Source organism: Aspergillus bombycis, assembly GCF_001792695.1.
Source record: "Aspergillus bombycis strain NRRL26010 chromosome Unknown contig00110, whole genome shotgun sequence".
Lineage (NCBI taxonomy): Eukaryota > Fungi > Ascomycota > Eurotiomycetes > Eurotiales > Aspergillaceae > Aspergillus > Aspergillus bombycis.
Genome location: NW_019170112.1, coordinates 59,318 through 79,831, shown reverse-complemented (window position 1 = coordinate 79,831; position 20,514 = coordinate 59,318). Strand labels below are relative to the sequence as shown.

Below are 20,514 nucleotides of genomic sequence, written 5' to 3'. Positions count from 1 at the left end.
CACGCTAACCTATGTACCACGGTAATGTCTTATATTCTTTACATTCGAATGGTGGTGTCGAAGAGGTCTAGAACACCTAATTAGAAGGTATGTTGGCAGGTATGCAGCTTGATGGCACGCGATGTCAGTTAACGCGTGTGGGTCTGACCATGAGCTAGCGGTCTACTGTCAGGTTGGTTATGTGAAACGATGACTTGTAAAAAGAATAGGTAAAAGGTTGGACATAATATTTTACATCGAGGTTATACAAGAAGCTAAAGTATAGAACATACGCTCTCCAAACAGGCTATGTTGTATACGGAGTAGTACAGGAATTGGAGAGAACATGGGGAGTCCACAGTCGCGTTACCGCGTCTGAATGTGTTGCCAGCCGATAAACGTCATTGCAGATTACTAAAGTATACCCAAGCATGACAAAAAAATAGTCCCACTCCGAGAAGTTTCTCGATCCGGAAATAGTCGATGTAAGGAACTCCATATTAGGACTGTAATGCCGTAAATCCGCATGCCTAACTAGGCTGAAGCTGTGGGTTGGGAGTGCCAATGCAGATGCTGACCGAGACTGTCCACTCGCGTCGCGCGCCAACTCTTCCAAGCCTTAGGCATTCTGTACCTGCAGATCTCCATTTGTTCGAGTAATCCCAATGGTCAATTAAGCGACTTTCAGGAAGAGATCTGAGCTGCGGACTTTGCTCAATATAGTATAGTGTGAGATGGTTTGTGGACAAATTGAATGTTGTTATGACGCTCACTAGCTGACGCGAGGCAACAGTTCAAGGGTGTGCAGTACAAAGAAATAGCATTGGGAATGAGTGTAACTTATGACGTTCCTTTACAACCTTTGCTAAAGGCAAATCGATGCAATTTTGTATGGGGTACCTAGTGATAACTACGTAGTGCTACTGCTGCTAGTAGTAGTAGATCGACTGCATGATTTGATCGCATCAGATAAGATAAAAAACCATGGTCGGGTGACTACTGAACAACGACATGACCACATTCGGCGTTCTAGATGGCAATCATTTTCAGGTATGTGGAGATGTAACGCTAAAAGGTTTAAACAGTGGAGATTGAAACCACCGGAGGGGAGAAAAAACCAGTGGTCTGACCCAAATGGATGGGTAGGCAAGGCACGAAAGACGCAATGAAGCGTGTAGACGCGTCGTCCATAACACCGGATACCCGCCAGCCATCGGCTCAGAGGCGCGCCAAGTCACGTGCGACGTGACTTAGCCCGTCGCGCTAAGGATCACGCCCTCTCGTCCGAAGCAAGTATTTCTGTCGGCGTGCCCTCCTCTTCTGCAGCTCTTTTTTCCTCATCCCAATTCCTCAACCAAAATTACTGGAGCGTTTCTGAGTCTGTGTCTTTAATCTTTCTCATATATTCAATTGAAGACGTCTAGACATTACTACATAATGTCCGCGCAGGTCACTCCCTCCAAGCAGGTACGTGATGTCACGTCTCGCCTCCCAGGGTTGACGCGTCTGTAGGACAGTATGAGCTAACTATGCCCGTTTGACAGGCTGCATCCTCCTTCGAGAACCTCAAGATGAGCGACTCACCCGTCAAGAAGCTCAATTTCGAAGCCGCGGGCAAGGAGAATGCTCCTTCGTCTATCCAGGTCACCGACGTGCCCGCCACCAAGACCGCTGTTGAAAAGCCTACCGAAGTCTCCTCCAAGATTGCTAGCATCAAGGAAATGGAAGCGAACGAGCCCCTTCTCCAAGAGAACCCTCATCGTTTTGTTCTGTTCCCCATCAAGTATCATGAGGTGAGTAGCGGCACGTCTACTACGCGTCACGCGTAAAGTGGATATTTTTTTTATCATCAGCCCTGACCCCCCCCCATATCAACGCCATATACTAATATTTTTCTTTGATACTAGATCTGGCAAATGTACAAGAAGGCTGAGGCCTCTTTCTGGACCGCCGAAGAAATTGATCTCTCTAAGGATCTTCACGATTGGCACAACCGCCTGAACGATGACGAGCGCTACTTCATCTCTCGCGTCCTTGCCTTCTTTGCTGCCTCCGATGGCATTGTAAACGAAAACCTGCTCGAGCGTTTCAGCGGAGAGGTGCAGATCCCTGAAGCTCGTTGCTTCTACGGTTTCCAAATCATGATCGAGAACATCCACTCCGAGACCTACTCTCTTTTGATTGATACCTATATCAAGGAGCCCAAGCAGCGTACCTACCTATTTGACGCCCTCGATAACAGTATGTTGATCCTGGTTAACACAGTTTCGGTACTTTACTGACCCTAAGTAGTTCCTTGCATTCGCAAGAAGGCCGATTGGGCTATCCGCTGGATTCAGGATAAAGAGTCGACCTTTGGCCAGCGTCTTGTGGCCTTTGCCGCTGTTGAGGGTATCTTCTTCTCTGGATCTTTCGCCTCTATCTTCTGGCTGAAGAAGCGTGGCTTGATGCCCGGTCTTACCTTCTCCAACGAGCTCATCTCTCGTGATGAGGGTCTCCACACTGACTTTGCTTGTCTCCTCTTCTCGCACCTGAACAACCGTCCCGACCCCCAGGTTGTGGAAGACGTTATCGTGGAAGCTGTCGCCATTGAGAAAGAGTTCCTGACTGACGCTCTTCCTTGCGCTCTTCTTGGTATGAACTCCAACTTAATGTGCCAGTACATTGAGTTCGTCGCCGACCGTCTCCTGGTCGCCCTTGGCAACAAGAAGTACTTCAACGCCACCAACCCCTTTGACTTCATGGACAACATCTCCCTAGCTGGTAAGACCAACTTCTTCGAGAAGCGTGTTGGTGACTACCAGAAGGCTGGTGTGATGGCCAGCACCAAGAAGGAAGCCAAGCAAGATGAAAGCTCCGGCAGCGCTGGCGGCCTCAACTTCGACGAGGACTTCTAAACCAACTTCACGAATATACCCGGCAGAGTGCCCGCTGGCGCCTGCCATCCGATACGAGCTAATTTTCCCTTTGTTTTCTATTCCTGGGATCCGCGTTATTGATTTATGAGACTTTGAGGTATAAGCATGGGTTTGGCGTTGGATTGGCGGGACTCTTTTCTCAAATGTATTGTCAGTGTCTTGTCCGGCATTCGGCCCTTTTGTATGGAATGGATGGGCGGTAGACTGTATTTAAATAAATAGGATATCACTGTACATTCAATTGGATATTTTACGAAATAATCGAACAGTCACTGTTTCTTGCAATTGCCTTTGGTCTAAATGTGATATTTCCTCTGAATCGCACGTAACAAGTTGTAAATTGTCTATGTACAACACAACACATACATCATTAGAGTATGAAGTCACTCGAGTACCCGTCTGTCGGTGATAAAAGGGATCTGCCTCCCACTCCCAACCCTCTGCATAGTGGGATCCAATGATCCGCCGACTATGCGCTAGCAGATACTGCCAGAAGCCCGGAGTACGTTAAGTATAACTCCGCCAGCTTGACGCACTGCAAGTCAAAAAGGACCGATATACCAGGCCCTATGATATCAATAGGAAACCCCCGGCGGCAGCCAGCAAAAAAAAATCCCATCAGCAGCCCGACTTCCAATGTCTCTCAAACCGCCCAAAAACTGGATCAAAAATAGAAAAATCACCTCTTCCCTTTTCCACCCTTCTTCTTTCCCTTCCCGCCCTTATTCCCCTCTGTCTTCGCCGCAGGCGCAGAACCTGTCCCCTCTTCCGGCGCATCAGTCATCTCCACATCACCACCAGCCTGCGCTACCGGCGCAGCAGCCGCATTCCCCAATCCCAACGCAGCCACATTTGCACCGCCCGCTAGCTTTCCTAGAGATGTAATCAACCGCCCTACCTCGGCGGCTTTGTTCGTGCGGTATTTGAGGCAGATTCCGGAGGTTGGGTTGAAGGTTTTTAGTGTGAGGGATGCGATTGGGGGCGCTTGTGTTGTTGATTCTTCAGTTGGTTTGGGCTTTTGGGAGGAGGGGAAGTTATATTTTGTTGTTATGCGGGTCTGTGGTTTGGATTCATTTTGTTAGTTGGCTGGTATGCTAGGTTTGCGGTGGTCTTGGAGTGAGAAAGGTTCTTGGAGTGGGGGTTTCTTGACTCCTGGGGTTGTGGGATTGGGAATTGGATGTGTGAGGGAGGCGTACGTCGTTTGGGTATGCTTCGAGGAGGAGCGCTGATTGTTCCAGGTAGGCCTGGGAGGTGGGAAGGTATGGCATGTTTTCTGGTTGTGGTGTTGGTCTGGGGTCGCAGTGGGTTTCTGAATGTTATTTGGGGATGTATCGATTGAGGGTATTTTGGCTAATGGAAGAGGCTTGGAAGGTTTTGATGTGTTTGTTGGGTGGTGAGGTATAATGGTGAATGGAGGTGTGATTAATGGTGGAGTGCGGACAGTTTGCTTGCAATTGTCAGTAGTCGAGTTAGTCTTGGCGGAGAGCAGCGGAGTTATTATCTACTTCGCGTATCAGTTACTATTTCCCTCCTGCTTGAATCCTCGATACTTTGTAAAGTCTGCCTTTTGTACATACATTTGATCATTTGTCTCGTATCCTAAATCCATCCTATACATCAACTACACATATACCAGACCTCCATTGCGTTCCTGTAAATGCAATATTATGAACACCCACCAATGCAATATTTGCCAAAATGGGATATACTCGAAGAGTCAAAAGAAAGGAAAACATCAAATCATAAATATCACAAAGAAAAAATCAGTCAATAGCATGGGAGCACCGCACACAGATCAACTTCTGCTTCCCATTTCGTCCTTTCGTGGCTCGGAAATTCGTTCCCTCACAGTTCTCACACCGGAGCACATCTTCGCTCTCATTTCCCTCCCCGTTTGACGATGCGTAATCACTACTCAGGACACTAGCGACACTCGGCTGACGTCGCCCGGGAACAGAAAGTCGATTGGGATCGAGGAGACGAGGTGAATCTCGATTCCGCGCGGCTAATGCGTCTCGCGCGATCTTTTGTAGAAAGCATAGCTGTGGTCGCCTTGTAGCCACAAAGGGTTATCCTGATATGGTTGGTTGTCGGCAGCCAATGGGGGTGCTGCCTGGAGTACCTTGGGGGCATTAGCTGCACCATTACGTCTTGGTACCTCTGTGGTCGATCCTGCACTATCCAACGAAGTCTTGTACTCCGTCGAGGTTTTGTACGCAGAAGGTGGGGGGGAAATAGTATACCCAGAGCGCGATCCACGTCGTCTGGGACTCGAGTACTGCGACCGATCGGCGAGCCTCTGGGGGGATGGGCTCCGAGTCCGTGTCCCTGGGTGGTGACCATCCTTTCGCTCCGTATGGCCGATCACGGAGTTGCGCCAGGAGATGATGCGCTCAGAGGGGGTCTTATGGGACGACTCCTTTCCAATAGACGAGGCGATGCTGTGTCGCGCGGAGTTTGTGCGCCGTAGCAGTCTGCGAGAGATCGTTGAATGCGTATCCCAGCTTTCAAAGCGCCGTTTGTGGTAGGCGCAATCTTGTCGCAGGACCTTGATCTTTCCGGAGTAGTCGGCTACTATGATAATATTCCCTCCCGGATGGGTCGAGCGAGCAAGGTACGCCGGCGATTCCTGAGCCTGTTTGCTAGCTACCGAGTTGCGATGAGGTCCGTTCTCTTTCGAGCTACCTAGCGTCACGGGTGGCGGGTTGCAGAAATCGTAAATCGGATCTTCAGAAAATCCTAGGGTCTGTTTCGTTTTCGAGGGAGCCATGATAGCTACCGTCACCATGGCCGACTGTGGTTCCACAACTTCCACAGCACGCTTGTCCGAATCCTTCTCAATTGGAGCTGTCGGCCATAGATAAGCCCGGCGATCCTCACTTCCACAAATGACGTGTTTCCCATCATCACTGAAGGAAGCGCGGATCTGGCTGCATGTGTTTTCATTGCCGCGGAATTTTGCCTCCAGGGTCCGGTCTCTAAAGTTGTACATTCGAATCCGAGAATCGTTGCTGGTGATTAATAGCTTCACCTCGCCCTGAGGGTCTCCCTTTGGAAAAATAGCAGTATCAATTCCCGTAATTTTGCTGCCTTTGGCATTGCGTCCACGTGCTGAGCGGACATGGAACTGCGTGATTGGTTTAAGGCCGTCGGTTTCATAGATATTGCACATTCCGTTTAGGCAACCAGCAATCGAATGCCGACCATCCGGAGTGAAAGCGACCGATGTTATCATATCAGGAACTGTCGCAACAAATGCCACACTCTTATCCGGGATACTCCAAAGCCGAAGTTTCGTGTCAAGTGAACCTGCAAGGAAAAACCGGTCATCCCGGGGATGGAATTGAATGGAGGTAACGAAGTCGCTATGTTTGAATATACACAGACATTCAGGTCGGCTCACATGCCACAGTCGGACCGTCTTGTCCATGGAAGAAGAAAGGAGAAAATTATTCTGCGATGATGTTAGATTTGCGACGGATGACTCGGTCTGGCATTGTTTATGACAGACATACCTTGCTCCAGCTTAGATCAAGCACACTGCCTATATGACCCTCGTACACCTGGACTGGCTTCGCCTTGAACACCGGTGCTTTTAACTGAGAAGGCTCATCACTATCCTGACTCCCATCTTCGTCTACCTCGGGTTCATGGCGGTCCTCCGGTGAAGTAATAACAGTCCAAACCCGGACCTTACCATCTTGGCCGGCAGCCGCCAAATATTTGCCGTCATTGGAGAACACTAGAGCCCATACTGCTTTCCCTGTATTTTTACTACTCCTTGCCCCCGCTACTGAAGACGACCCATCTTTTTCGGATGAGTGTGACACATCATCTGCACCTTCAAGCTCCTGCGCCACAAAGACTCGACTGAATGTTTTCTCCTTCTTATAATGCGCCCTGACCCGGATGTACTTTGGAGGACGGGGAAATCGAGGAAAGAAGCCTATCGGTTGCGTAGTGTCCATACGAGCAGTATCCGGTTCAGAGACATCGTCGTCGTCGTCGAAAATTTGATCCTTTTTCTTACCGCCAATAATCCGGCTGAGAAACGATACGCCTTTTCTACTCATTCAAAATGGTTCGATTAGCCTTCAAAAGGAAACGCAGAAAAACAAACGTGCGTTGTCTTGCAGTGCGGGGTATATCAAGAAAAGTGAAAGAGTAGCTAGAGAAACGTGACGGATCCCTGCTGAACATAGGCACGGCACTCACTTCTTCTCCTTGGACGGCTTGCGGTGTAGCGCGGCATCTCGGATTGGGCCTTGCTCAGGTAGCCCGTCAGTTCCGCCAGCTTCCGCCTCGTATGACGCCCTTCCGAGGAGCTTTAAAGGGATCGACTTCTCGGTATTGGTGCGTTTAATAATATGCTGCATGATGCAGGTTTGATCAGCAACTGGTGCACCCACAACACACACGAGCGATCTAGTGACTTGCTATTCGTACCTGCGACAACGGATCTATTGCGCTGGAGTCGGCGCTGACCTCGACAAGGGTCGGAGAAGAGAGCGAGCTCCTAGTGACCCCGATAGAGGCATTACTTTGGCCCTGACCTGACCGAGAATTCTTTCGAGCATCCAGCGGGTTACCACTGAGGGTTGACGCTACATCCGACGGAGCCGATCCTATATAGAGAGCGCATAAGCATGGGTGACAGAAATGCGGGCACAATGCGCCTTTGTCGTTTGTTTGACGTCGCCGCAGGTCATTGACATGTGAAAGGAATTAAGGGGTGAAAGTTCGGGCGGTATCACAGGTATAAAGCTATCGAGACAATTGGACATACCGATAGGGAACGACTGAGAAGTCCGCAGCAGCCCCGGCTTTCCCTCATTAGGACTACCGCTGTCCTTATTGATTGTCAGGTTGCTGCCATTCCTCTTAAGGCTCGAAGAAGAGCCGGTTGCAAGGTTGGTGACGATCGCGGGGATAGGCAACGCACGCGACGCCGAAGCTCCTCGGCTGTCAGTCTCCTTGGGCGCTCGCAAAGCCTCCGTCATGGTTAGGGCGGCGCCCCAGAATGCGCATGTGGAATCGGAAACGTTTGGCGGGAATACCACCGTATGGTGGGAAAAGGGAAAAGAAAAGAAATTACTTGGAGTTTGCGAGAGATTATGGAGACCGAGAGGAAACACGGCAATACCCGGATGAATCGGAGATTAGAATGACATCAAGGGTCCGGGCATTGACCCTTAGATAATTTTCCCTAGTAACTTTGATTTGGTTTCGCAGGACATTTTCTTAGTCGCAAACTGTTTTAGTTCGGGGGCGATAAAAGTCGCATGCTGGACCGACCCATTGAAACGCAACGGCGCGGAACGGTTGGTAAGATGGAACGCAGGAGAACTTAAGAAGTCTCTGTTCTCTTCTCAAAGTACTAGTACCAAGGAATCGAGGCAATGATAGCAATACATCGGCAAGGTTTCTGTGTAAGTCTGCTCCTGTCATGCAAGTCAAGCATTTTAAAGATCAGGGCGTGGGGTTCGGTTTTGGTAGCTAAAAATACTTGGATTACTTAGATTGTGTCATAGTTAGGTGGTTCCACGCCCCATTAAGTAATTACAATTGCCAAGTAATTAAGGGTCAATATGACACTGTTATCTCCGCATTCAGTCGATTGATAATATCACTTTCTAGAAGACATGACAAATTAACTATGGGAGTTCTGTTCTGATTATACAGCGACCATGCAAAGTTGAACTAGTCTCCACATTGGTTGCCATAGCCACAACGCTTGAGCACCACTCACGCGATCGTGCCTGGATGTCTACGTTGAACGGTAAGGCTCCTTGGACTGGGAATTCCCTTGACCACAAGCTATATTAATTTGACGATGGTTAATTGCGGCGATAAACCAAGATTAATCCGCCTATAGTATGTTCTTCAGGGATCTATATCCGCGACAGCTGTTCCAACTTTCGCGCCCGGTCTTTAGCTATATCGCACATTGCCTAAGTTCGTAGATTAGTACTGCCAATCAGTCACGCGAGCACATACAACTTACCTGGATAGTTTCTTCTATCTCCCTCTCGGCATCACCTCTGTCAATCCTTTGTCGCATCTCCACCATGATAACATCTCGGCTCCGTCCATTGACAAAAGTTCTAGAACCGGGAAGAACAAGCGCCGAGTTAGTCTTCGTCATTGACAGGAGAGGACTTGGGCACGAACACAAATCTTAATCCAGGGAATTTCTCCTCGTATTCAGCATTCAGCAACCGCAATCGTTCCGCTAGTTCCTCTGCTCCTGTGTTCAACTGCGCTTGTTCCTTCTTGCTCAATTCACTTATATGCTCAGATTGTGCCACCTTCGGTCGTCCCAGACGGGGATGCGATCCCAAAATCCCGACGAGAACAGCTTTATCAGTCGGCGAATTCGCTGCGGATAGAGCGGACATGCGGCCTCCGACGGCATCAATCAGACTAGCATACGAGGAGAACGTCTGATTGGCCAGAACAGGAGCTATGAGCGCATGTAGCTCCGGGGATGGCTCAAAAAGCGTATCGAGGACCTGGAACTGTTGTTCCTGGGGGAGCGAGGTGAGCGACGACGGCGAGGGTAGACTGGGAGACATGGCGATTTTTAAGCGGAAATATTCCAATGTAATAGTTTCCGTGCAAATACAATGCTGAAATTACAGTTGAGGTAGCGCTTCTTTTAGAAATTGGTTGGGTTTTGATATATAGTGAAATCGATGGTCCCCGCATCGGCAGTCTCCGAGCAAGGCGGAGATCTCCAGAGCGGAAAGCATGGTACTGTGAGTAGGGCGAGTATGTGGGGAATTGAAGATTGAAGGATTTATTCCACTTTTTTTTAAGCAACATTCTTCTTAGTATTAGAATTTGGACATCGTTGTTGTTTGTGCGACTAGTTGAAAGCTTAAGGCAAGCCCACCAACTAGTGAAAAAGTGAAGAATCTAGGGCGGCATTATCTGTCTTCTAGAAGCACTCGATGAGATACTATTTTGGGGGTTAAGGTTTATATTTCTTGACAAACCGATTATAGTAGCCTGATCAGTTTGATTAGATCTTTTTACCTTTATCCAGTTACCAACTGGACAAACTAATCATTACAGAGTTCAGGGGTCCTGGATAGGACAATACGAAGCCCTCTAGTATTCTCAACTGGGAAATATTTCATGATCTCAGCTACACGAGTATCTAGGTCCGAATGACCATCACCTGTACATCCATACAACAGTACAATTGATCGAATGTCGAAGGTCTACTACTGGCTGATGCGTTCCAAGATGTCAGATACCAGTTTGACGTTATGAATGATACAAATGAAAAAGATAAAATAAAATTAAATAAATAAATTGCGCAATGGAAGGTATGTACGTAGAGTGCATGAATAAAAGGAGGTCGCAATTGATGTGATCCCCCTTACTGAGTTACTGTCTTTGACGTGCCCCGATTGGGAGTTAAATAATTGACTTCCTAGGGCGTTGACTCCTATTCGGGGGAAGCGCAACTTGCCTAAAAATATCGGATATTGGGCAATTTAAGTGAGAGCGAGTAGTACGGGGTACTAGTAGGTAGATAATACTAGATAGATCGTAATTTACCCGTGTACTCCGTATGTTCGTTGTACCAAATCTGTATGTGTTCCATAGGGGCAAGGTGCTGTTGGAGGAGGACCCAAGTCCCCCGTTAGTGGCTGCGATCAATCCTCGATCGAATTCAAGGCCGATTGTGGTATGTTCGGTTTTGGTGCTCTCAACGGAGTCTCGCTACCATTGATGACACCACACTGCAATACTTTCGGAGTACATCGATGATGGTCCATGTTCCATAGAACTAGCCGAGTTTGTACCTGAACCAAACGAGGAGATTCATTCAACAATTCGTTGGTTACCATCGGGGGCCAAGAAAACGTGGAGACGAGAAGTGGAGGTTATCGGACCATCCACTAAGAGCCCCTGAACTCCTGAGAGGTTCGTGAGATACACACCACCGTCTCGACTCGCCTCCATTCAATGATCCTGATATCTAATTACCCGTGCTAGTTGTCCAGCCTGGGGGTGATCTCGGCTCGCAGGAGGCTGTCCTTCTGCTACTCTTCCAGATCATACCTATCTTCTGGCTAGAACGCTCTCTTCTTGTGTTTTACAATCTTCAGTCGTCCCTCGTTGCATTTGTCCCCTCCCCCTCTTTCCTTTCAGACACCAGCAGACTCACTCGCTACACTTCTTGGTTCACACTGCGATACCTCTTTTTATTTCTATTTTTATCTCTATCGTTTTTCTTCTCCGATAAAGTCTCGCCTCCCATGCAGTTCCCGTCATGTCTCTCAATGGGCTAGATAATCCCGCTGTCATAGAAGCCTATCAAACCGCTTTAAGCGAAGCGGGAGGATGGTAAGTCAAGTCCAATTTTCCGCTATCCCCAGCGCAATTGATGTTTCATGGATATGTGCATCAAAAATTCACAGTATGATTAAAGCAACGGCTGACCATCCCTTCCCGCATCTAGGTTTCTTCTCCAATATGTGTCAAGGGATGAAGTGGCTCTACTCGATCGGGGGACCGGCGGGGTGCCCGACGTACGGAATGCGATCGACGGTTATGAAGAAAAGTCTCCGCTTTATGGATTTCTACAATATCGTCGCAGGAAGGTAGTGCTCAGCTATCTGCCAGAGGGTATCTCTCGGCTCGTACAGGGTACGTCCTTATTCTCCATCATTTCAATACCCACTCTTACTGACGAGATCTTGCACCCACTCTCAGCCCGTACAACCGTGCAGTTTCAGTCGATTCTGGATAAATTCTCTCCACATGATACTGTATTCTCTCTTTCACAGCCATCGGAGCTCACTGAGAGCGCACTATCTTCCGCATGTCTACTACATACCGCTTCAGGTTCTATCACCTCCTCCTCGAATTCCCTCCGCCGTCGCAGGCTGATGGAAATCGCGGAAGATGCAGAGGAAACCCCCGGAAGCAAAGACGCTTCGCCAGCCCCAGTCTCGACCAAGGACTTTCGGCAAAGGTCCTTCAGCCAACTATCAGAAGCAACAATCGTCGCCTCTCCGGTTGCGTCCGACGCACATTCTATTCGCCATGGCACCGAGACATCGTCGTCGACGAAAACCCCGGATGACACCCAAGCCAACGATCGTCCTCCTTCGATTGCCGGCGACCACGACTCCGAGCGCCCGGCTTCGCGAAAAACCTCGCGGGACGAGCTGTCATACTCCGAGCCCCGACGGTCTAGTCAATCGGCTAGGCCATCTTTAAAAGATCTGGAACGCACAGGTGTGTACAAACCAAAGGTTAAGCTCGGTCCTCGGCCTTCGGTAGATGAAAGTGGACGGCCACGCACTGCAGGGAATCTGTCACGAAGCGCAGAACAGCGACCGGTCGCGTCCTTGCCAGCTGGCATGCGGTCGTCTTCTCTGCGAAGGAGCAATCCCAGTCCCGCTCGTCCCCGATCCCAGGGAAGCACTGTAGCATCTATGTCTGGCCGAACGGTCCCTCCCGTGCCTCCTTTACTCGTACCTCCCCTGTCAATGCCTATTTCTAGACCCCAGCTGTCGCCTGGCGCCAAGTCATTAAGCGCATTATCATCCTCCGGAACATCCCAGGAAAGGGAACGGCTAATGAAAGCACTTCAGCTACGGAAAACACAGATGGAGAAAAAGGCACAAGAAGGGAAGAAAATTCACCAAGATGTTGGGGAGAGAAAAGAACCACAATTCGACCCGATTGAGGACAAGGAGAACATTAGTCATGCCCATGACCACATGAAGCGTGTTCAAGCAGACGAGAATAAGTCTAGTGTTCTAGAGCATAGCAAGGGTCCCCTGTCGGAGACTCAGCCGACCGTTGTTCCAGAACCAGTCGAGGTACACGATGAGCACATAAAAGCCGTTTCGGATACCGTAATCTCGGAATCAACCCCTGACATGTCGATCACTGATCTGCGAGATATTTCTGAAACAAGTGAGGAAAATAAGGACGATGCTAAAGAGTTTCCAAATACGGGCCACTGCCAGGCTGCTTCTGTGCTTGAAGATGACGTTGCCGATGAGGATTTGACTAAGTCAATTGACGAAGAGACTAAAAGTGGTCCCGGCTCGCCTAGCGCGGCCAAAGAAGTCCCACTTGAAGAGAGGTCCCTCAACATTCCAGACGAAGAAATTGCCGTGCGTTCTCCACCAGCCGAGAGTCCTCTTGCTCCTGTTGAACGGGAGACCGACGCCATTGGAGAACCTGCCGAGTCTGCCCTGCCTCAGTCCATCCCCGTACTTTCGACCCCCGATTCTCGCACAAGTTACACTTCCTACTCCCCGACAACCCACGATACTCACGTTACTGAGACACAGAATGACCTGACCCCTGAAGTATTGGTCACGGAGCAAAAGGACATCGACACCCGGAAGGAGAAGCGTAGACCTCACCTTGAACCCATTCAAGTGCCAACACCGGATTATTCGGATGACGATAATCTTTCCGATGATTCATTCATGGAAGAATTAAAGAGCGCCACACTAGAGGAAGCCAAGCCCATTTCAGTTGGGAACTCACCGCTATCCCCGGGCTATTCTAATAATGGAAACGACCGAAGCCCCCCTGATGCATGGAAAAATTCACGAGCGGTTTCCAACCCAAGTGCTATCGGACGCCAACCACTCAACATACACGCACTAGCTGTGGGAAGGTCTGTATCGACACCTTACAATGAAGCTGACAGCTCTGTTCTGGTGGCGAAGAAGATCAATGTGTCGTCGGGCATCTCAAAACGCATCGCAGCCTTAGAGAAATTTTCGAGCCGAGGCGATGCGCAACCAAGCTCAAATCAAACCTTAGCAGCACCTTCGTCGGCTTCCTTCGAGGCTCTCAGGAAGAGAGCCTCCGTCTCATTGAATGGTAATTCAGACTCAGCGCCAGGATCTAGGCATGGATCGTTCACTCCTGAAAGTTTCTCTCGAGCTTCCAGCGTGAGGCGCCCCGACTCACAATCTAGTGCAAGCGTCAAACGTACAAATTCCGTGTCGGTCACAGCCCGGATAATTCGTGATTCAAATACTACACCAGGAGATTCCAAGGCCGATCCTTCAGAGAACAGCGTGCTCGATCTCCAAGCTAGTCCCCTGATAGTTGAACATACCACCTGTGACTCTCCTTCGTCCGATCCGTCGCCAGAACCTATGGCTAGCGAGTCGAAAGAGCGCAGCATGTCTACGTCTTCCGTTGGCTCGAGTAACCAGCCTCCAGCGCCGTCAATGCCACGGTCAGATAGTCGGATGTCTGTCTCTTCTTCCTCCAAGACTGAAGACGCTTCAAAACCTGTCGTGGATGCCCCTTCGTCTCCCGAAGGAAAGAAAGAGTCTCGCGCTTCCCGACTTCTTCGTCGTATGTCATCTATCACCTCAACTTCGCGGAAGAGTCCATTTAGCTCACTAGGCCCTGTGGTTAAAGAAAGCACGCCGCTTGATACAGGAGTCGAAATCCCGCAGGCAGTTGACATCGGAGAGGTCAATGTTCAGTTCCCCGACACGCTGCTCTGGAAGCGACGATTTGTTCGCGTTGATGATAAGGGGTACTTGGTTCTGACTCCTGGAAATATTGATTCAAGTAACCGCAACATGGTCAAACGATACCATCTAAGTGAATTTAGGACGCCCGCGTTGCCGGATGAGGATCGACAGGAGCTTCCAAACAGTATTTTGCTGGATTTCCTCGACGGGAGCACACTTCAATGCGCCTGCGAGTCACGACAAGGGCAAGCCTTTGTCCTTCGAAGTAAGTTTACCCACCTGCATCATAAGCGAGTATGTGGTAATTGATTGTGATTAGCTCTTGTCGATGCTCACAACGCCCATCAACAACTGTCTCAATAAATGCTCAAACACCCCTACATTCGTTAAAAGCTGTATACAAATGCACCCTGTCTTGGAACCTTCGTCCGTCTTTTTGTCTTGTTTCCTTTTGATATCAGAGTTTTCAGCGGTATACCCCTCTAAAAACGGTTTCCCTTTGTTTACCAGCTGTTCCTACTTAGTTCTCAGCAGTCAGCTTTTACATTTCTCTTCAACCTTAAGAGTGTGTTTTCCTTATTGGCTTTTAATTGTTGCTTGATGAGATGCATGATCTTATGATTTAGACCTATTGCCTAACAGCGGATCAATCGCTGTTGACACAAGGAGGATCAGTAACCGACTTGTCATCTTCATTCCTTCCTTTTTATCCTCTATTAAATTCTTGGGTATAGAGTGATTGATTCATTCTACGCCTAGAGTTATTGTTGGATTTGGATACCTACATGGGTTATCAGGCCTCGATACCTGTCGAGGCTAACGGATGGACAGCAATGCATTTTGAAAAGTTCAATTCACCTCTTCTCTTTTCCTTCCTTAAATGTGTATACATTTGTCGTTTTCTCTATCGACAATCTTGGACATATGATACATTTGCAAGACTTTTGAATTTTATTCGCCCCATATACGCCCAATAGTACAACACTCACATAGTTACACAGACCCATACTATATCTAAGCGATTATATTCATCTGCAAAGACCACTGAGGCTTAGGTCAATGTATGGTTAGTTTTGATCGATAGTGGCCTCAGCCGCCCTTTTCTTCTCCCACTGTTCCAAGAACTGCTGTACCTTGGGTCCCCAAACCTCTTCACCAGCCTCCAGATCCCGATACTCAAGTACTCTGTCAGCACCAAGTTCGAAATCTGCCTGGCGGGTCCGGATGAGTTCACTCATCAGTCCACAACTGCCAACGGCCTTGCCCAGGTCATGTGCCAAAGAACGGACATAGAAGCCCGATGAGACGGTCATGATGATCTTAACAGCCGCGGATTGCGGCCGAGGGGCAGATTCAGCCTTCTCTGGCATCGCATCTGACTTCTCTTCTGCTGTTTCTGGGGCATTTGACGACGATTGCTCGGCCTGTGCCGGAACCGCTTCGCCTTCAGCAGCCTTCTGCTTCTTCACGGCCGGAGATTTCTCACCATCGGTCGTGGCTGGGGCATTATCTTCAGCTGCCTTGGGGCTATCCGCAGGTGGTGGTGTCTTGCGTTTTGTCGAAGCCAAAGCATCCTGCTCTGCTGTCTTCTCGGCTGATCCTGCAGCTTCTGCGGACGCTGCCACAGGTAGAGCATCATCTTTCGCGAGGAGTTTCTCGGCGACCGCCTTCTCCTCAGCAGCGGCCTCTTGTTCAGGCCATTTAAAGTCATGTGTACCAGGCTCATACCACTCGAGAATACGCAGATCCGTCACCTCGACGGGTCTCTCCTGGATCTCAACCGGCGGCTCCTTGCCCTCACGCGCGTATTCATAAAGCGGCTTGCCCTTGACCTTCAAGGCCGAAAAAATAGGTGGGCGTTGCATGATCTTCCCCCGAAACTGCTCCAGCGCCTTCTCAACCATTTCGCGCGTAACATGCTCATATGGAGCCCGCCGGACGATCTTGCCCAACCGATCGTAGGTATCTGTCTCGGCTCCGAAAAGTACAATTGTTTCGTAGGTTTTGGTACATCCCAGGAAGTCATGGAGCTGTTTGGTGCCTTTGCCGACACCGGTGACTAGCACACCGGTTGCCAAAGGATCGAGGGTTCCTCCATGACCGATTTTGACATCCAGGCGTTGCGTGCGGCGCCGTCTGCGCTGGTTTTTGCTTTCGCGGTCTCGACGAGCGCGCTCGGTTTCTAACCAAGGCTTGAAGAGCTTCGAAGGGTTGAAGTGGTGTTGGAGGGTGCGGATGACATCGGCGGAAGTAACTCCTTGGGGTTTATGGACGGCTATTGCAGTTGTTAGCTTGCTGTTAATTGCCGAAATACTTATAACTGGAGTGGATGAAAATGTGATGTGGCGAACATACCGAAAACACCTTCGTAGATCTTTTCTCCAGACATGGTGGTTCGAAATAGCCTAAAGCCCGGGCGGAATCCCATCAGACGCGGGGGAGGAGGAATTGGAGAAGGAGAGTGAAGTAGTAGCTTAGGCAATGCTATATGCGACCAAATCTAGAAACAGACAGCTCAATTGACCCGCAGCCCTGATTATCCAAGAATGAGAGAAGCTCGAATCTATCAACTGAACAACCACAGCACGGAACTCTAGCTGCGCCTGAAGAAAAAACAGCTGCGGGTTTGCGCCCACTTTGCAAAAGGCGTAAACTCGTAATACGGCCTGACGTATGGACCACGTAAGATACGGAGTCCATGAGTGGTGCATAATGGGTACCGCCTGGTAATTACCAGACTCAATAAATACAAAACCATCGTCTACTCTTTAGACTCTCTGGAATCTCAACGACGTCTGTCAATATCACCCGTTCTTCTGTATCTCATCCCGTTTCTCATTGTATCGGTTTCAAGAGCCTCTCTGTGACTCCTTTCTTGCATGTCGGCCAAGGCATCATGCTGCCTCCGGAGACATGACATCGCGAGAAGATAGTGTCCTGGCCGCCAGAGACCCGTCTCTTGCTGACGAGAACGACTGGGAAGAGTTCAGTCTATCCGAGGTCAGAGTCCTGGTCCCGGGCAAATCCCGCTATGCGAACCTCCTCACAGCCTCCCCGGAAAATCCTGTTCAGGTAACCGGGTGCTTGGATGAGGTGGAGGAGGAGCAGGAGTCCCTCGGTGCGTTCCGATCTACATCAGCTCACATACCATAGTTCATGTCCCCCTCATTCTGACACATCAATCGCTGGAGTTAGTGCTCGACCAAGATTACCTTACGAAACGAATTGTTCTAGAAAACGTCACGCATTACGCTTACGGCCAGCATGATGATGGCGAGGTCGGCATCTGGGTTGCCGGCCGCGCGGGCTGGTTCTCCATCTCACCTGCGAGGGGTTACCGGCCTATGTTCAATGATGTGGTGGAGGCCATCGATTTACTATATTTCTTAGCAGACCGACACCAGAAAAGGCGGCGGAGCAAGCGGAGGAATCGGACTCCGAGCATTGAATACTTGTGCGAGGAGGTTAGTGGTGGTTCCCCTTCTATGCGCTTGTGGTGGAGTATCGTCACTGACGTAGAACCCCTGGGATAGTACGTGAGCCATACGCATGGGATTTGCGAGGATAATGATGATTCGGCTGAAGTCTTCTACAAACATCATCACTTCCTACTTACCCGAATGCTGAAGGGCGAGGAGGGTGTTCAATGGGTCGATACAGACATTTTTGCGCACCTCCGTGAAAAGTTTCCGGTACTTGCCCTTCTCCTGTAGTATCAATTACGGTGGCTTACTTGATGGTTAGGAGGACTACGAAGAGATTAAGGCTGAATTAGAGCCACCGAAGGCAGAGTCAGAGCCCGAAGAAGACGAAGCCAACGATGAACTGGAGGCAACCCATGAACCAGACCCGACCACGGTCTCTAAAACGCAAACAGAGGCCATTTACCAAGTGATCCTTGACCTGAAGGAGGCCGGACACTTGGCGAAACGCCAGTTAAATCTTGATCTTGTTGTCTCCACGATAGTGGGGCGCTTCGAGATCGATAGTGCAGAATATGCCCAAGACCTCATAGCATCAAAAGCCGATGCAATCATAGAGCTCATGGATGAGGCGAAAACTTCAAATTTTGATTGGTCACGCAAGGCCATATACCGAGAATTGAAGGCCGCCGCGAAGAAACACGACGTGCAACAAGTAGCGTTCACTCCACTACGGCCTCGTTTATCCAACGAAGATGGGTCCTCTGAGGATGACAGCGAGCGTGAAGAAGAACAGCCCAGGCCACGAAGGCGCCGGGTCCGTAAATCTGTGCTACGCCCTAAAAGCACGATCGCTAGCAAGAAAATTGGCAAGAGAACTAGGAGTTCCGCCGCAGCGGACGATGAATATCTTTCAGATAACCCTGATGCAATGGATGAATTTCAAACTCCCAGCAAAGTTCGTGGTCATGATCTTGTCCGCGATCCTTTATCTACGCGGGCGAAACGCAGAACCCGTTCAATGCTCTCCAACCCCGAAACCACGCCTTTTCAGAAGGCGCCCGCGCTACAGGAAATTCTCCAAAGTCGCAATACATCAGTCTCTGTCGGTGACCAGGCACCCTCAGAGTCAGACACCCCTAACGGTAATGAATCAATATCCGATACATGGGTTTGTCAAGCTCGGGGTTGCGACCAAGTTATTCACAAGTGCAATACGAAACATGGCAAGGAGCTGATCCGGGTTCATTCACTAGAGCATGCGGATGATGCCAAGGTCAAAATGGACTTGGTCTTTTCGGAACACCAGCTTAATCTAGGGTTTCGTGTCGATAATCTCCTTGAGCATATTCGGGGAATGGGCGGTTTAGATATTACAGCCATGGATGGGGCAACAAATGGGACTACCGGGATTGGAGCGTAGCTGCAAGGCAGCACTTATGATTTTGATAATATCCCTATTCAATATGAGCATATATCCCCCTTTTTTTTGCCTCTTTGTTCAATGCTGGATTGAACCAGTGATTGTAGGGCTTCACCATTCCCCGATGATATGCACTTCTGACCTTTTTTCACAGCAAGCATGCACATGCCTTCTTCACCAAAGTCTGCGTGGTTAAATACTCATCTCATTACCTAATGTTCGCCCAGCAATAATCCTTCCAAACATTCCGTCAGGGTAAGAAACCAAGACATCATCTACCCCCCCTCGGTAGATCCAACAAATACTATACCCAAAGAGCCTATACATTTACATCTATACAATAACCCAGGTATTAACCATGAAAAACATGGCAGATACTTTGCAAGTTAGCTCAGGAGGGAATCTAGCCTGGGCAGAACACGCCTACAGCAATCAGACAACTCAACAACAGGACACCTAGAGCTGCGAGCTCGCATCTAAGCAACACAAGTATAGACATACAATCTCACCCAAGCATTAGGGGCCTAGATATCTATATCTAGTATGGCTAATTCGCATCCGCATAGTCATATTCAGACGGGACTTAAGACTGGAGCTGGAGAATATGCAAGAGTTGGCTCATGAGTAGCCGCCCGCTTGTTGACGGCGTGCTACTTCACGTGAGGCGTGTATAGCTGTGCCGTTGACCGGTCGGCTGATCTTCCGCGATTCAGAACGTCTCCTGTCAATGGGTTATGAGCGGTTACCCATTCCAAGCATTTTGGGATGAGAGTCGCGAGGCCTGAATGAACTGATAGGGTATTTTTCAGCTTTGGGGAGGGCACTGTGGGTATCATCGAGATTATGCAAGGGGCCAAGGAAGCCATAAGAGTTACGGGTGTCACTCCAATAAACAGGTCTCTGCATACCTGATGAGGACCACCTAACCCCATAGCCTATGGAGGCATCTAACAATGAACATAGTTCTTATTTTGACCCACATGCGGCTACAGTGTCGTTGAGCCTCTCACTGCAATTTTAGTGTCATCGAAGCATTGGCAGGTCTCACACTATGAGTAGCCTGGTTGAGATACTATGTGGCGTATCTTGCACGTTCATTGATTGGCAGATATGTTCGCCATAGCCAGTCTCAGAGCCTTTCTGCCACTGCAGTCTTAGGATCATCCAATTCGATAGATAGTTGCTAGGTAGCGTTGAGAAAAACGAGAGAAAACAAAGAGTGCCAGTGTTGGCTATTCTCATTTTTTGAGATAGGATCATGAGGAACCGTGTACAAGAGAACATATAGT

The 20,514-nt window shown here is 49.3% G+C and overlaps 7 protein-coding genes across 7 annotated transcripts; 3 read left to right on the top strand and 4 right to left on the bottom strand.

The window, feature by feature from the left end:
- Positions 1 to 1,416: 1,416 nt before the first annotated feature.
- ABOM_008916 (ribonucleotide-diphosphate reductase subunit RNR2) lies at positions 1,417 to 2,876 on the top strand (the record flags this gene model as incomplete). Its single annotated transcript, XM_022536044.1, has 4 exons — positions 1,417 to 1,446; positions 1,524 to 1,772; positions 1,887 to 2,220; positions 2,272 to 2,876. 4 exons carry the CDS (start codon positions 1,417 to 1,419, stop codon positions 2,874 to 2,876), a joined length of 1,218 nt encoding a protein of 405 aa, XP_022385205.1.
- A 700-nt stretch (positions 2,877 to 3,576) lies between these two features.
- ABOM_008915 (SRP9/SRP21 family protein) lies at positions 3,577 to 4,165 on the bottom strand (the record flags this gene model as incomplete). Its single annotated transcript, XM_022536043.1, has 2 exons — positions 3,577 to 3,954; positions 4,094 to 4,165. 2 exons carry the CDS (start codon positions 4,163 to 4,165, stop codon positions 3,577 to 3,579), a joined length of 450 nt encoding a protein of 149 aa, XP_022385202.1.
- A 737-nt stretch (positions 4,166 to 4,902) lies between these two features.
- Positions 4,903 to 7,897, bottom strand: ABOM_008914 (WD40 repeat domain-containing protein; the record flags this gene model as incomplete). Its single annotated transcript, XM_022536042.1, has 5 exons — positions 4,903 to 6,351; positions 6,413 to 6,962; positions 7,113 to 7,267; positions 7,344 to 7,522; positions 7,684 to 7,897. The coding sequence occupies 5 exons, from the start codon at positions 7,895 to 7,897 to the stop codon at positions 4,903 to 4,905; spliced, it is 2,547 nt and encodes an 848-aa protein (XP_022385203.1).
- Positions 7,898 to 8,788: 891 nt separating this feature from the next.
- ABOM_008913 (2-oxo-4-hydroxy-4-carboxy-5-ureidoimidazoline decarboxylase) lies at positions 8,789 to 9,472 on the bottom strand (the record flags this gene model as incomplete). The annotated part of the gene is made up of 3 exons (XM_022536041.1): positions 8,789 to 8,848; positions 8,902 to 9,001; positions 9,069 to 9,472. The coding sequence occupies 3 exons, from the start codon at positions 9,470 to 9,472 to the stop codon at positions 8,789 to 8,791; spliced, it is 564 nt and encodes a 187-aa protein (XP_022385200.1).
- Positions 9,473 to 11,184: 1,712 nt separating this feature from the next.
- On the top strand, positions 11,185 to 14,743 carry ABOM_008912 (putative GPI-anchored cell surface glycoprotein; the record flags this gene model as incomplete). The annotated part of the gene is made up of 4 exons (XM_022536040.1): positions 11,185 to 11,258; positions 11,374 to 11,561; positions 11,628 to 14,645; positions 14,700 to 14,743. The coding sequence occupies 4 exons, from the start codon at positions 11,185 to 11,187 to the stop codon at positions 14,741 to 14,743; spliced, it is 3,324 nt and encodes a 1,107-aa protein (XP_022385201.1).
- Positions 14,744 to 15,447: 704 nt separating this feature from the next.
- Positions 15,448 to 16,769, bottom strand: ABOM_008911 (pseudouridine synthase PUS4; the record flags this gene model as incomplete). Its single annotated transcript, XM_022536039.1, has 2 exons — positions 15,448 to 16,655; positions 16,736 to 16,769. 2 exons carry the CDS (start codon positions 16,767 to 16,769, stop codon positions 15,448 to 15,450), a joined length of 1,242 nt encoding a protein of 413 aa, XP_022385198.1.
- Positions 16,770 to 17,053: 284 nt separating this feature from the next.
- Positions 17,054 to 19,225, top strand: ABOM_008910 (uncharacterized protein; the record flags this gene model as incomplete). Its single annotated transcript, XM_022536038.1, has 5 exons — positions 17,054 to 17,062; positions 17,153 to 17,498; positions 17,576 to 17,844; positions 17,914 to 18,072; positions 18,125 to 19,225. 5 exons carry the CDS (start codon positions 17,054 to 17,056, stop codon positions 19,223 to 19,225), a joined length of 1,884 nt encoding a protein of 627 aa, XP_022385199.1.
- Between the last annotated feature and the right edge of the window lie 1,289 nt (positions 19,226 to 20,514).